This window comes from Salvelinus namaycush, chromosome 40 (genome assembly GCF_016432855.1).
Source record: "Salvelinus namaycush isolate Seneca chromosome 40, SaNama_1.0, whole genome shotgun sequence".
Taxonomy (NCBI): Eukaryota; Metazoa; Chordata; class Actinopteri; order Salmoniformes; family Salmonidae; genus Salvelinus; species Salvelinus namaycush.
In genome coordinates this window covers 15,909,093-15,921,544 of record NC_052346.1, presented here as the reverse complement: position 1 = coordinate 15,921,544, position 12,452 = coordinate 15,909,093, and the positions used below count along the sequence as shown (strand labels likewise).

At 43.2% G+C, this 12,452-nt stretch overlaps 1 protein-coding gene across 1 annotated transcript; it reads left to right on the top strand.

Annotated features, from left to right (window-relative positions):
- Nucleotides 1–573: 573 nt before the first annotated feature.
- On the top strand, nucleotides 574–7,396 carry LOC120033412 (histone deacetylase complex subunit SAP18-like). The gene is made up of 4 exons (XM_038979765.1): nucleotides 574–726; nucleotides 978–1,087; nucleotides 2,208–2,330; nucleotides 6,956–7,396. Exons 1-4 carry the CDS (start codon nucleotides 655–657, stop codon nucleotides 7,119–7,121), a joined length of 471 nt encoding a protein of 156 aa, XP_038835693.1. The 5' UTR covers nucleotides 574–654; the 3' UTR covers nucleotides 7,122–7,396.
- Nucleotides 7,397–12,452: the final 5,056 nt, after the last annotated feature.

Genomic DNA, 12,452 nt, shown 5'->3' with positions numbered 1-12,452 from the left:
CTGCCTGTTCACCCCGCTATCATCCAGAAGGCGAGGTCAGTACAGGTGCATCAAAGCTGGGACCGAGAGACTGAAAAACATCTTCTATCTCAAGGCCATCCGACTGTTAAACAGCCATCACTAACATAGAGGCTGCTGCCAACATACAGACTCAAATCTATGGCCACTTAAATAAATGGACTTAACAAAGTTATCCCTAGTCATGTTAAATAGCGCCACTTTAATAATGTTTACATATCCTACATTACTCATCTCATGTATATACTGTATTCTATACCATCTACTGCATCTTGACTATGCCGTACGGCCATCGCTCATCCATATATTTATATGTACATATTCTGTACATATTCTACCGCCACCTGTTGGGAGGAAACTAGAAATACAATCATTCACTTGAGAACTATCTTTAATTATCTTTAATCGGACTGGCGAGATTAGATGTTTATAAAAAAATGCTTGTAAAATCAAACTAACTGCAATCTATTCGTATATGTTTTTTATACGGCAATCGTTAAAGTTTTTGAAAGTTTTTGCGCACCTTTCCTACGTCATCATGCTGGGAAAGCGGAAACGGAAACAACTATTTTGCACAGTGTTTGCAAATCTGCTGTGAGCAACAACGTGAATTAATTAACTTATTTACTTCCTAAAATGGCTCTTGAATCAAGAATCACACAAGAAGAGATTCGAAAAATCCCTGAAAAGCCTATCGACCGAGAAAAGGTAGCTATAAGCACTTTATCTTCGCTTGGTTTGTGAGACAGCAATTCGCTAACGTAGCTAGCCTGCTGTGCTAGCAAATACAGCTGCACTGCTTGAACTGTGCAAGTGACTCCCACTTCAAACTAAACTAATTGGTTGTAGTTCTGTAATCGGCTATACGGGCATTTCATATTTTTTCCTGCTACCACATTTTCTAGGCGACTAGCCATGTGCCTGTCTAACCAGTTAACTAACTGTTTGTGTGTCTATAGACTTGTCCTCTTCTGCTGCGGGTATTTACGACCAACGGTGGCAGGCATCACAGAGGGGACGAATTCGCACGAGGACAAGTCCCTTCAAGTGAGCTGCAAATCTACACATGGTAAGAATATATAAATGGATGGCTGCACCTAGGGTCACGTAAACCTATGTGCAGGGCCGGCAGGTAGCCTAGTGGTTAGAGCGTTGGGCCAGTAACTAGATCGAATCTAGATCTTTATTTAACTAGACCAAACCCCCGAGCTGACAAGGTAAAAATCTGCCCCTGAACAAGGGAGTTACTGTTCCTAGGACGTCATTGTAAATAAGAATTTGTTCTTAACTGGCTTACCTAGTTAAATAAAGGTAAAATAAAAAATATGATACAGTGCTTGAATTGGACTGAAATAGGTGTCTGTGTTGTTTCTGAAAATCTCCCCTCTGCCAAAATCCCCCCATCTAATTTCATTAATTTTGTGGCTAGAGTCAAATACTTTCTGTGGCACAGATGGGAGTCAAATACTTTCTATAGAACAAACTTCACGTCAGGATAGGCAACCGAAAGTAATAATTAATGTGTGTTATATTAAACAGAGGCGGGAGTAAAATGTTGGCAAGCAATAAACATTTCAGAACAACTATCTGAATTATTATCCTTACACTTTCAAAAATACTAGTCGAATAAGACATGGGAGAGATGACGAATTTTGGCAAAGAGATTTATTTATAGACTAATACAAAATCAGTAGCGGATTTAGGTACAGGCGACATGGGCAGCCGCCGGGGGCGGAACGGGGGGCGGGCGCTGAGAGGGGGGTTCGCCTAGGGCGCCATACAAGCTAGAACCGCCACATACACTTGAAACAAATAGCCAAACTGCAGACAAATGCTTTCTGCTACTAAGATCAGTGAAATGTAGGCTAAGCTGACAACTGAGTGAAGAGCAGAAATCTCAACTAGCAACCAAGTCACAGAAAAGAAGAACGCGAAGGGGGGGAGAATTCTGACGGGAGAGATTTTCGGCACAACACCGGTACTCATTTTGGGTGCCGGTACAGTAGTGCCACAACACTTTTGAGCTAATATTCTATAAGACGTGCATGAACTCAAGGAGAAAATATGTGGTACTTGCACTCTGCCCAAGTCGAGCACTGGTGATAGTGTTGTGTGTATTATACAGGGTGCCATGGCTACATAGTTTTGATTATTGTGGTGATATATGATGTTGTGTCCTTCTCCTGAAGGATGGATGCCTCGCTAAAGGAGCTGACCAGCCTAGTGAAGGAGGTGTACCCTGAAGCTCGGAAGAAAGGAACACACTTTGGTTTCGCCATCGTTTATCCTGAGCCCAAAAGAAATGGCTACAGGTTAGTATACTACTCTACGGCCCTAGCTTAAAGGTAGAGTCAGCGGTAAGACGTAGAGGCACAAAGTAAACAGCGTTGTGGGTCAATTTCAGCAACAACTAAGAGCTTTGAAGCGTAAGTCTCTGCTGTTTTGGTCCCGTGGCTATAACAGCGTGAAGCGAACCCATTCACATCTGCAGATACTGTGTGTGACTGTGTGAGAGCGAAGTCTTGCATCTTGCTCATCTCAATATCTGCGGTGCTGCTCGTGGCAATGTCATTTCGTTGAGTCTACCTTCAGAGCAACTGGGCTGTTGTAGATTGAAGTCACGCCATGCTCTATAATCTTGGACACAGGGTGTGCATGGATTTGTTCCAGCCCAGTACTAACACACCAGGGTATCTGTTAGGAAAATGTGGCGCCGGACAACGTGACCGGGAAGATTTGAAAATGTGTCCATATGGCAGAGGCTGGTGATCTCGTGTTAGTAGACTTTTAAATTCAATAACATTTTAATTTAGATTTTTATGATTAACCACTTCACAGTGATTTTGAGAAACAAAAACGTTATTGAAATGAAACTGGTCCACGAAAATGAGTATCTGAAAATATAACTAGCAGGCAGAACGGTAGAAATGGTAGGATAAATTGTTTCCCCGAACTTGATACTCACGCGCTTTTGAAGTCTTATAAAATAATTGCCTCCACGTTTCCATGGTGGGATTTAGCCTATAGGCTACTTTGAAGCAAGGTAAGACATGTCTCATAATATTAAATAAAAGTCAGGTTTCAAACAATTAAGTATTTAAAATACAAAATGCATAGTGCCTCCAGCTCACATTGTAAAGTGGTGGGTGATGTGCTGATTGACCTGTTGACCTGGACTTGAATGGTGAATGGGAGGCACACTTCAATTAACAGTTAGGGGAAAAAATAGTAGCTTTTTAAATAATCGTGTACCAAAACTGTTTTGACCACACGATTGCATGTAGAAATTGTTGTGCATTGAATGGGCTGATAAATCACATGTTTTACTCCAGCAGTAACCAGTTGAGGAGCTGCAGGAGAAATCCCGCTTAAAATAGGCTGTGTATGCATGTGTGATAGTTGTATTGAATAAATAAGATACACGATGAATAACAAAAATACACACAGGACAATTTGAATTCCACTAAATTATTCAAATGAACCTATAGACCAATAAGCATGACAGTCAAATGTATTTCCATCAATGATTAAAAAGCAATATTTTGCAACTGGATTTTTTATATTTTGGCTGGCAACATTTTTATTTATTGGCTTTTTTTTTTTATGGCTAAAAGCTGGCATTAGCTGGCTAATGGAAACCCTGTAACACACCTGACTTAATTAAAGTGAGACTCAGCGACATGATGTTGCCACGAGCAGCAGGATGAACCACAGGTTTTTCAGATGAGTGCAAGGCAAGATGTTGCACTGGCAAAAGATATCTGCGTAGGTGCACTTCACGCTGCTGCATTAGACTTATTCTAAAATTGATTCAATCATTTTTTTTGCCTCATTCTACACATCCCATAATGATAAAGCAAAACAGGTTTTATTTGTAAAAAAAAAAAGTGTATATATACACTGCTCAAAAAAATAAAGGGAACACTTAAACAACACAATGTAACTCCAAGTCAATCACACTTCTGTGAAATCAAACTGTCCACTTAGGAAGCAACACTGATTCACAATAAATTTCACATGCTGTTGTGCAAATGGAATAGACAACAGGTGGAAATTATAGGCAATTAGCAAGACACCCCCAATAAAGGAGTGGTTCTGCAGGTGGTGACCACAGACCACTTCTCAGTTCCTATGCTTCCTGGCTGATGTTTTGGTCACTTTTGAATGCTGGCGGTGCTTTCACTCTAGTGGTAGCATGAGACGGAGTCTACAACCCACACAAGTGGCTCAGGTAGTGCAGCTCATCCAGGATGGCACATCAATGTGAGCTGTGGCAAGAAGGTTTGCTGTGTCTGTCAGCGTAGTGTCCAGAGAATGGAGGCGCTACCAGGAGACGTGGAGGAGGCCGTAGGAGGGCAACAACCCAGCAGCAGGACCGCTACCTCCGCCTTTGTGCAAGGAGGAGCACTGCCAGAGCCCTGCAAAATGACCTCCAGCAGGCCACAAATGTGCATGTGTCTGCTCAAACGGTCAGAAACAGACTCCATGAGGGTGGTATGAGGGCCCGACGTCCACAGGTGGGGGTTGTGCTTACAGCCCAACACCGTGCAGGACGTTTTGGCATTTGCCAGAGAACACCAAGATTGGCAAATTCGCCACTGGCGCCCTGTGCTCTTCACAGATGAAAGCAGGTTCACACTGAGCACATGTGACAGACGTGACAGAGTCTGGAGACGCCGTGGAGAACGTTCTGCTGCCTGCAACATCCTCCAGCATGACCGGTTTGGCGGTGGGTCAATCATGGTGTGGAATGGCATTTCTTTGGGGGGCCGCACAGCCCTCCATGTGCTCCCCAGAGGTAGCCTGACTGCCATTAGGTAGCGAGATGAGATCCTCAGACCCCTTGTGAGACCATATGCTGGTGCGGTTGGCCCTGGGTTCCTCCTAATGCAAGACAATGCTAGACCTCATGTGGCTGGAGTGTGTCAGCAGTTCCTGCAAGAGGAAGGCATTGATGCTATGGACTGGCCCGCCCGTTCCCCAGACCTGAATCCAATTGAGCACATCTGGGACATCATGTCTCGCTCCATCCACCAACGCCACGTTGCACCACAGATTGTCCAGGAGTTGGCGGATGCTTTAGTCCAGGTCTGGGAGGAGATCCCTCAGGAGACCATCCGCCACCTCATCAGGAGCATGCCCAGGCGTTGTAGGGAGGTCATACAGGCACGTGGAGGCCACACACACTACTGAGCCTCATTTTGACTTGTTTTAAGGACATTACATCAAAGTTGGATCAGCCTGTAGTGTGGTTTTCCACTTTAATTTTGAGTGTGACTCCAAATCCAGACCTCCATGGGTTGATACATTTGATTTCCATTGATAATTTTTGTGATTTTGTTGTCAGCACATTCAACTATGTAAAGAAAGATTCATTCAGATCTAGGATGTGTTATTTAGTGTTCCCTTTATTTTTTTGAGCAGTGTACTTTACAGAGGTATTCAGACCCTTTACTCAGTACTTTGTTGAAGCACCTATGGCAGCGATTACAGCATCAAGTCTTCTTGGGTATGACGCTACAAGCTTGGCACACCTGTATTTGGTGAGTTTCTACCATTCTTCTCTGCAGATTCTTTCAAGCTCTGCACAGCTATTCTCAGGTCTCTCCAGAGATGTTCTATTGGGTTCAAGTCCGGAATCTCGCTGTGCCACTCAAGGACATTCATAGACTTGTCCCGAAGTCACTCCTGCATTGTCTAGGCTGTGTGCTTAGGGTCGTTGTCCTTTTGGAAGGTGAACCTTCGCCCCAGTCTGAGGTCCTTAGCGCTCTGGAGCAGGTTTTCATCAAGGATCTCTCTGTCCTTTGCTCCGTTCATCTTTCCCTTAATCCTGACAAGTCTCCCAGTCCCTGCTGCTGAAAAACATCCCACAGCATGTTGCTGCCACCATACTTCACTGTAGGGATGGTGCCAGGTTTCCTACAGACGTGATGCTTGGCATTCAGGCCAAAGAGTTCAATCTTGGTTTCATCAGACCAGAGAATCTTGTTTCTCATGGTGTGATAGTCCTTTAGGTGCCTTTTGGCCATCTCCAAGTGGACTGTCATGTGCTTTTTACTGAGTGGCGGCTTCCGTCTGGCCACTCTACCATGAAGGCCTGATTGGTGGAGTGCTGCAGAGATGGTTGTTTTTCTGGAAGATTTTCCCATTTCCACAGAGGAACTCTGGAGCTCTGTCGGTGACGATCAGGTTCTTGGTCACCTCCCTAACCAAGGCCCTTCTCCCCCAATTGCTCAGTTTGGCTGGGAGGCCACTGTGTTCTTGGCTATCTTCAATGCTGCAGAAATGTTTGGTACCCTTCACCAGATCTGTGCCTCGACACAATCCTGTCTCGGAGCTTTACGGACAATTCCTTTCGACCTGGTTTGGTTTTTGCTCTGACATGCACTGTCAACTGTGGAACCTTTTTATATAGACAGGTGTGTGTCTGTCCAAATCATGTCCAATCAATTGAATTTACCACAGGTGGACTCCAATCAAGTTGTAGAAACATCTCAAGGATGATCAATAGGAAAAGGATGCACCTAAACTAAATTTCAAGGCTCATAGCAAATGGTCTGAATACTTATGTAAATAAGGTATTTAAAAAATTATAAAAAAAATAGCATTTGTAATAATGGGGTTTTGTGTGTAGATTGATGAGGAAAACAATTAATTTAATACATTTTAGAATAAGGCTGTAACGTAACAAAGTGGAGATTGTCAAGGCGTCTGAATACTTTCCTAATGCTCTGTAGTTGTTGCGGAAGTCGGCCTGACATTGCTGTTTGCTTCGTGCATTGCTGACTCTACCTTAAATCAAGAGCTTGGTGGTAAGTGGATTAGGTACATCGGCTGTGTTTGTCTTTTTAAAAGTATTTAAACTTTGCCTCAGTTGTTTGATTGGATGATGTCATTATGAATACTGTTGTCTCATCCACGGTCTCTATGGTTACAGAGTGAAAGACATCGGCAACACTGTGTCAGGCAGGAAGGGGGAAAATGACTCCATGACGCTACAGTCGCAGCGCTTCCAGATAGGAGACTACCTGGACATAGCCATCACACCACCCAACAGAGCCCCCCCACTTAACCCACGCATGGGCATGGGGAGGCCCTTCTGAACACATACACACCTGAACATAACCACCATATCACAAAACCCAAACCCACCTCTAAACATACATAAAGCCTTTCTGATCACACTGACGGACTCTTACCATCTCTCAGGAGACTACCGGGACTTTCAATAGGGCCGTCCCTCAGATTTGACTGTCCCCAACATACATGCTTTCTTTTTGGGCCTTTTTATCTTCTGATAGATCATGTATGTTACTTTTTTACCCTCTTGTCTCCCATCTTAGATAATGTGAAATAAAGTTGCCGTCTTACAATAAAACAATTTCTGTCATTCCTTTTTATAACAATACCAGCAGAAAGAGTGTTTGCGTAATGCCTGGTCTGGTGTAGTTGGGGTTGTTGCAATGTCATAATGGTTCCTGTAGGGGGCAGCATTAATACATAAATACTGGTAACCCAGTCTAGACCCCTTCCCACTAGAACAGAGGAAGCCATCTGGGGCCTTGTTTCCTTTCATCCCAGCTCATCTGTTTCCAAAGGCTTCTCTTGGAATGTTTATTTTTTCATCCCTAATGTACTATTTTTATTTTTTTCCTCTTGTGAAGAGTGATGTAATAAAGCTGTTGGCATGGTGGTTACTAGACCCCTTATTTCTGGAATCCAGCAGTAATGAGGACTGAACATCAGGGCTGGCGAGCGCATCACAGATGTGATGGATCCCTGTGGTCCTGCAGAACCAAACCTGTACTGTCATCTAGGCCAGGGAACCCCTCTGCCATCTGCTCATCTGGCCTGGATCCAGTTATTGAATCTGATGTTTTATATTGATGAAGGCCTCTTATACTTCACTTAGGCGAGACCTTATAGACCCCATAGACAATATATCAGTTGCCTGTAATTCTAATTGTTCCATATCTATGATCGACTCTACCAATAAGGATAGCCATTTTAATGTTCTGGGCCCATAGCTACAAAGCATCTCAGGGTAGGAGTGCTGATCTAGGATCAGTTTGGCCTTTTAGATCATAATTAAAATATATTGACAGATCCTAGATCAGCACTGCTACTCTGAATTGCTTTGTGGACATGGAACCAGGTCTTGATCTTTTTTCTTCACTTGACAAAATTCTGATGTAGCCTAAAAAATGATTGTATAAACAAAGTGACAATGATTTTCTTTCTAATCTAATAAGCCTCAGTGAGTTTTTAGACTTGTTTTGAAACCTGTTCCTGTCTCTGCGTTCTAAGGTCTGCGTTGATTGATAATGCATCACTGCTAATGTCAGTCATTAATTCACATTAGACACTGCTATCATTGGATGCAGCAGACTGAGAAAAGGTTATGACACCATTGAGGATTTTATTAGAGATGAATATTTGCACATATTAAATAAGAATCAAGTATAACATCAAAACATGGCCATATAGGGTGTTTGACAGCAATATCGTTTTTCTTATCTTACATCTCTCGTGTCTGCATAAGGCATCCCAATTTGTTTGTGGTGGTTATAGTCAACATTGTCTATGTGGCAATACATGCCTTGCAGTGTAAGTTGATGCATATTTCCTGAAGAAGACATTAATCTGAGGCTCAGCGGTTTTGATGTGACTATCCCATTTCATTCCTCCAATGGTTTCTATAGGGAACATACACAAAACAGTGACATGCTGACCACCGAATCCCCCACAGTCAGGTGCGTTGCAGTATAATGCTTCTAGGTTAGGCTAATTTACAGCTCCGTTGATCTGTTGATTCTCAGATACACCGGAACAACCTCGGAATAGGTTGTCATGTCACATCAGAGGCCCAGTCACTGGGGTTATTGAGCCAACTATATACTGTAATAGCATAATGGGTATTGTGTCTCTGAAATGAGAAGAGACATCACAGAGAATAACACAACAGACTGACGCTTCAGTGGCAATTTGCTTTAATGACAACGGGCATTTGAATCAGAGGAGCAAACCATTTCTCATCAGAGCAAATATCGGCTGAGTTATTCCACCTGAGCTACGCAGAGGCCACGGTGGGTATTCAGAGTAAATGGGAAGAGATGTAAAGACAAGCCCATGTTTTAGGGAGAGAGCGTTTTCTCTGTCTGACCACGCCATCCCGGTTCATTCATTCGACACGCTGCTGTCAGACGGGTGTGTGAGGGGGGGGGGGGGGGCCCTGTTTATTCTCCGAGAGCAATCGCTGGGTTTATTTATAGTTGGCCCCCAACTGGGTGTGTGGCACTTGGAGAAATTGCCAATTAAGGAGCAAGCACACCAATGATTGCGGGACTGCATTGGTGAGACAGACACAGCTGCGACAATGGACAGGATGGATAGAAAGGAGTAGAACATGAATGAAGAGATGAAGCAGCACTCACACACCCAAGTCCCTTGGCCAATGAAATGAATGGTTTTAATATCAGTGAGTATCCTAGATTGGATTAGAATTGCAGATTATATGATATGATATTAACAGGCACGTGCATTCTTGATTCAGCCACATCCATCATATTACACATGCAAGTGTGCTCATGCCAAGAAGTGTGTGTGTGTGTGTTTCTTTTCTATCTCTGGCCTGATGGTGTACTCAGCCCAGTAGCCACCCAGTCGTAGCTGAGCACTGTCCAACGGGCTAATTGAGATGAATAGTTATTTCCCTGTGTGCGGTGGTGCTACCAGTCCAGTAGGGCTGGGCGACTCTACAGAGTTATCGACAGAGTTTGGCTTGCCTTTGGCCATTATTGTTTTCAACCAAAAAGCCTTGTTGAAATCAAAATGGAAAAAATCTAATACCATGTCTTTAAACATTATTATGACGTACACTAAGTATACAAAATATTAAAGATGCACTATGCAGAAATCGCTCCGGCATTTCCTTGTTGCTAAAATTTGAATAGTTCGCCTAATTTCAGTTTGTGTGACAAAACAAGCAAGAATAGTGTAGATAATCATGTAACACCAAAACTGCTGTGAAATATCTTTCCCATAACCCTGAATATAGTATTTTCAGCTATTTGAAGCTGGTGTATAAAAACTAAAGTAAAAGACACAAACACAAAACATAAGAATGGGAAGCATAGAAATAGTGCACATAGAACAGATACACTGCTTCTTAGACTTGCTTTCAATGACAATGACAGATCTATAACACAAAAAGTTACATATTGCAGCTTTAAGAACACCTTCCTAATATTGAGTTGTCCAGACCTGTGCCTGGGTGCATCTTCTACTGGCAGCCTCTTCAGCCACCCACTCTGGTCTGAGTCACAGACCATGGCATCAGCCTGGCAAGACGACCTTGAACTTACCCTGGAGGCTCATGGGACAGGGGCCAGTGTGTGTGTCCGATACAGACGGCTGACATTAAATGACATTTCTGGCAGCAGGTGTGTTTGAAGGAAACCTATTAAGAAAGAGACTCCCTCACCCCCATCTCTCTTTCTCTCTCTCTCTCTCTCTCTTTTACTCCCCCTTCTCTCTCTCAACCTATCTATTTATGTTTCTATCTATTTACAGTGCATTCGGAAAGTATTCAGACCCCTTGATTTTTTCCACATTTTGTTACGTTACAGCCTTATTCTAAAATGGATTAAATAAAAATCTACACACAATACCCCATAATGACAAAGCGAAAACTGGTTTTTAGAATGTTTTGCAAATACAAAAATACTTCCTCTGTGGAGATGGGAGAAAATTCCAGAAGGAAAACCATCTCTGCAGCACTCCACCAATTAGGCCTTGATGGTAGAGTGTCCAGGCGGACGCCACTCCTCGGTAAAAGGTAATTGACAGCCCACTTGGAGTTTGCCAAAAGGCACCTAAAGGACTATCACACCATGAGAAACAAGATTCTCTGGTCTGATGAAACCAAAGATTGAACTCTTTGGCCTGAATGCCAAAAGTCACGTCTGGAGGACACCTGGCACCATCCCTACGGTGAAGCATGATGGTGGCAGCATCACGCTGTGGGGATGTTTTTCAGCGGCAGCGACTGGGAGACTAGTCAGGATTGAGGGAAAGCTTAACAGAGCAAAGTACAGAGAGATCCTTGATGAAATCCTGCTCCAGAGCACTCAGGACCTCAGACTGGGGCAAAGGTTCACCTTCCAACAGGACAACGACCCCAAGCACACAGCCAAGACAACGCAGGAGTGGCTTCGGGACAAGTCTCTGAATGTCCTTGAGATGTCCAGCCAGAGCCCGGACTTAAACCTGATCAAACATCTCTGGAGAGACCTGAAAATAGCTGTGCAGCAACACTCTCCATCCAACCTGACAGAGCTTGAGAGGAGAGAAGAATGGGAGAAACTCCCCAAATACAGGTGTTCCATGCTTGTAGCGTCATACCCAAGAAGAATCGAGGCTGTAATCGTTGCCAAAGGTGCTTCAACAAAGTACTGAGTAACGAGTCTGAATACTTATGTAAATGTGATCTTTTATTTTTAATTTTTTTGATAAAATGTCTCAAAACCTATTTTTGCTTTGTCATTATGGGGTATTGTTTGTAGATTGATCAGGGGAAAAAACAATTAAATACATGTTAGAATAAGGCTGTAACGTAACAAAATGTGGAAAAAGTCAAGGGATCTGAATACTTTCCGAATGCCCTGTATGTGTTCAGAGAATATTAGCTGCCTCATTGACTAAGTAGCATCATGTTTGAATTCATTAACTGCATTGATGGGAATTTTTATTCTCCAGCCTCAATGTTTTTTCCAAACTAAGAGGTTTGTATTGGGAACACATTATCAGGTGGCAGGAGGGAAAAAGCCCCAGGGCTACATGTTTGACGCCTCTGCTCTAGCGTGTGCGTGTGCGTGTGTGTGTGTGTGTGTGTGCGTGTGTGTGGCTACAATAGGCTCTCAGCAGAGGTCAATGGGATGTGAACTGTGATTGACAGGTTGAGGAAAGAGGGATGTCAGGCAGGTAATAGAAAAGGCAGAGTGACAGAGCTCTTTCTATTATTCCCTCTCTCCTTTCCTTTGATAACACAGCTGTGAAGAACAGCGCACCTCTTGAGACTGCAGGCGCTGACACTTTTTTCTGTTTCTTTAGTGTAACAACCATCCAATAGTCATCTACCAATCTTCTATATACCAACCCTCTATATACCAACCCTCTATATACCAACCCTCTATCTACCAACCCTCTATATACAAACCCTCCATATACCAACCCTCTATATACAAACCCTCTATATACCAACCCTCTATATACCAACCCTCTATATACCAACTCTATATACCAACCCTCTATATACAAACCCTCTATATACAAACCCTCTATATACAAACCCTCTATATACCAACCCTCTATCTACAAACCCTCTATATACAAACCCTCTATATACAAACCCTCTATATACCAACCCTCTATAT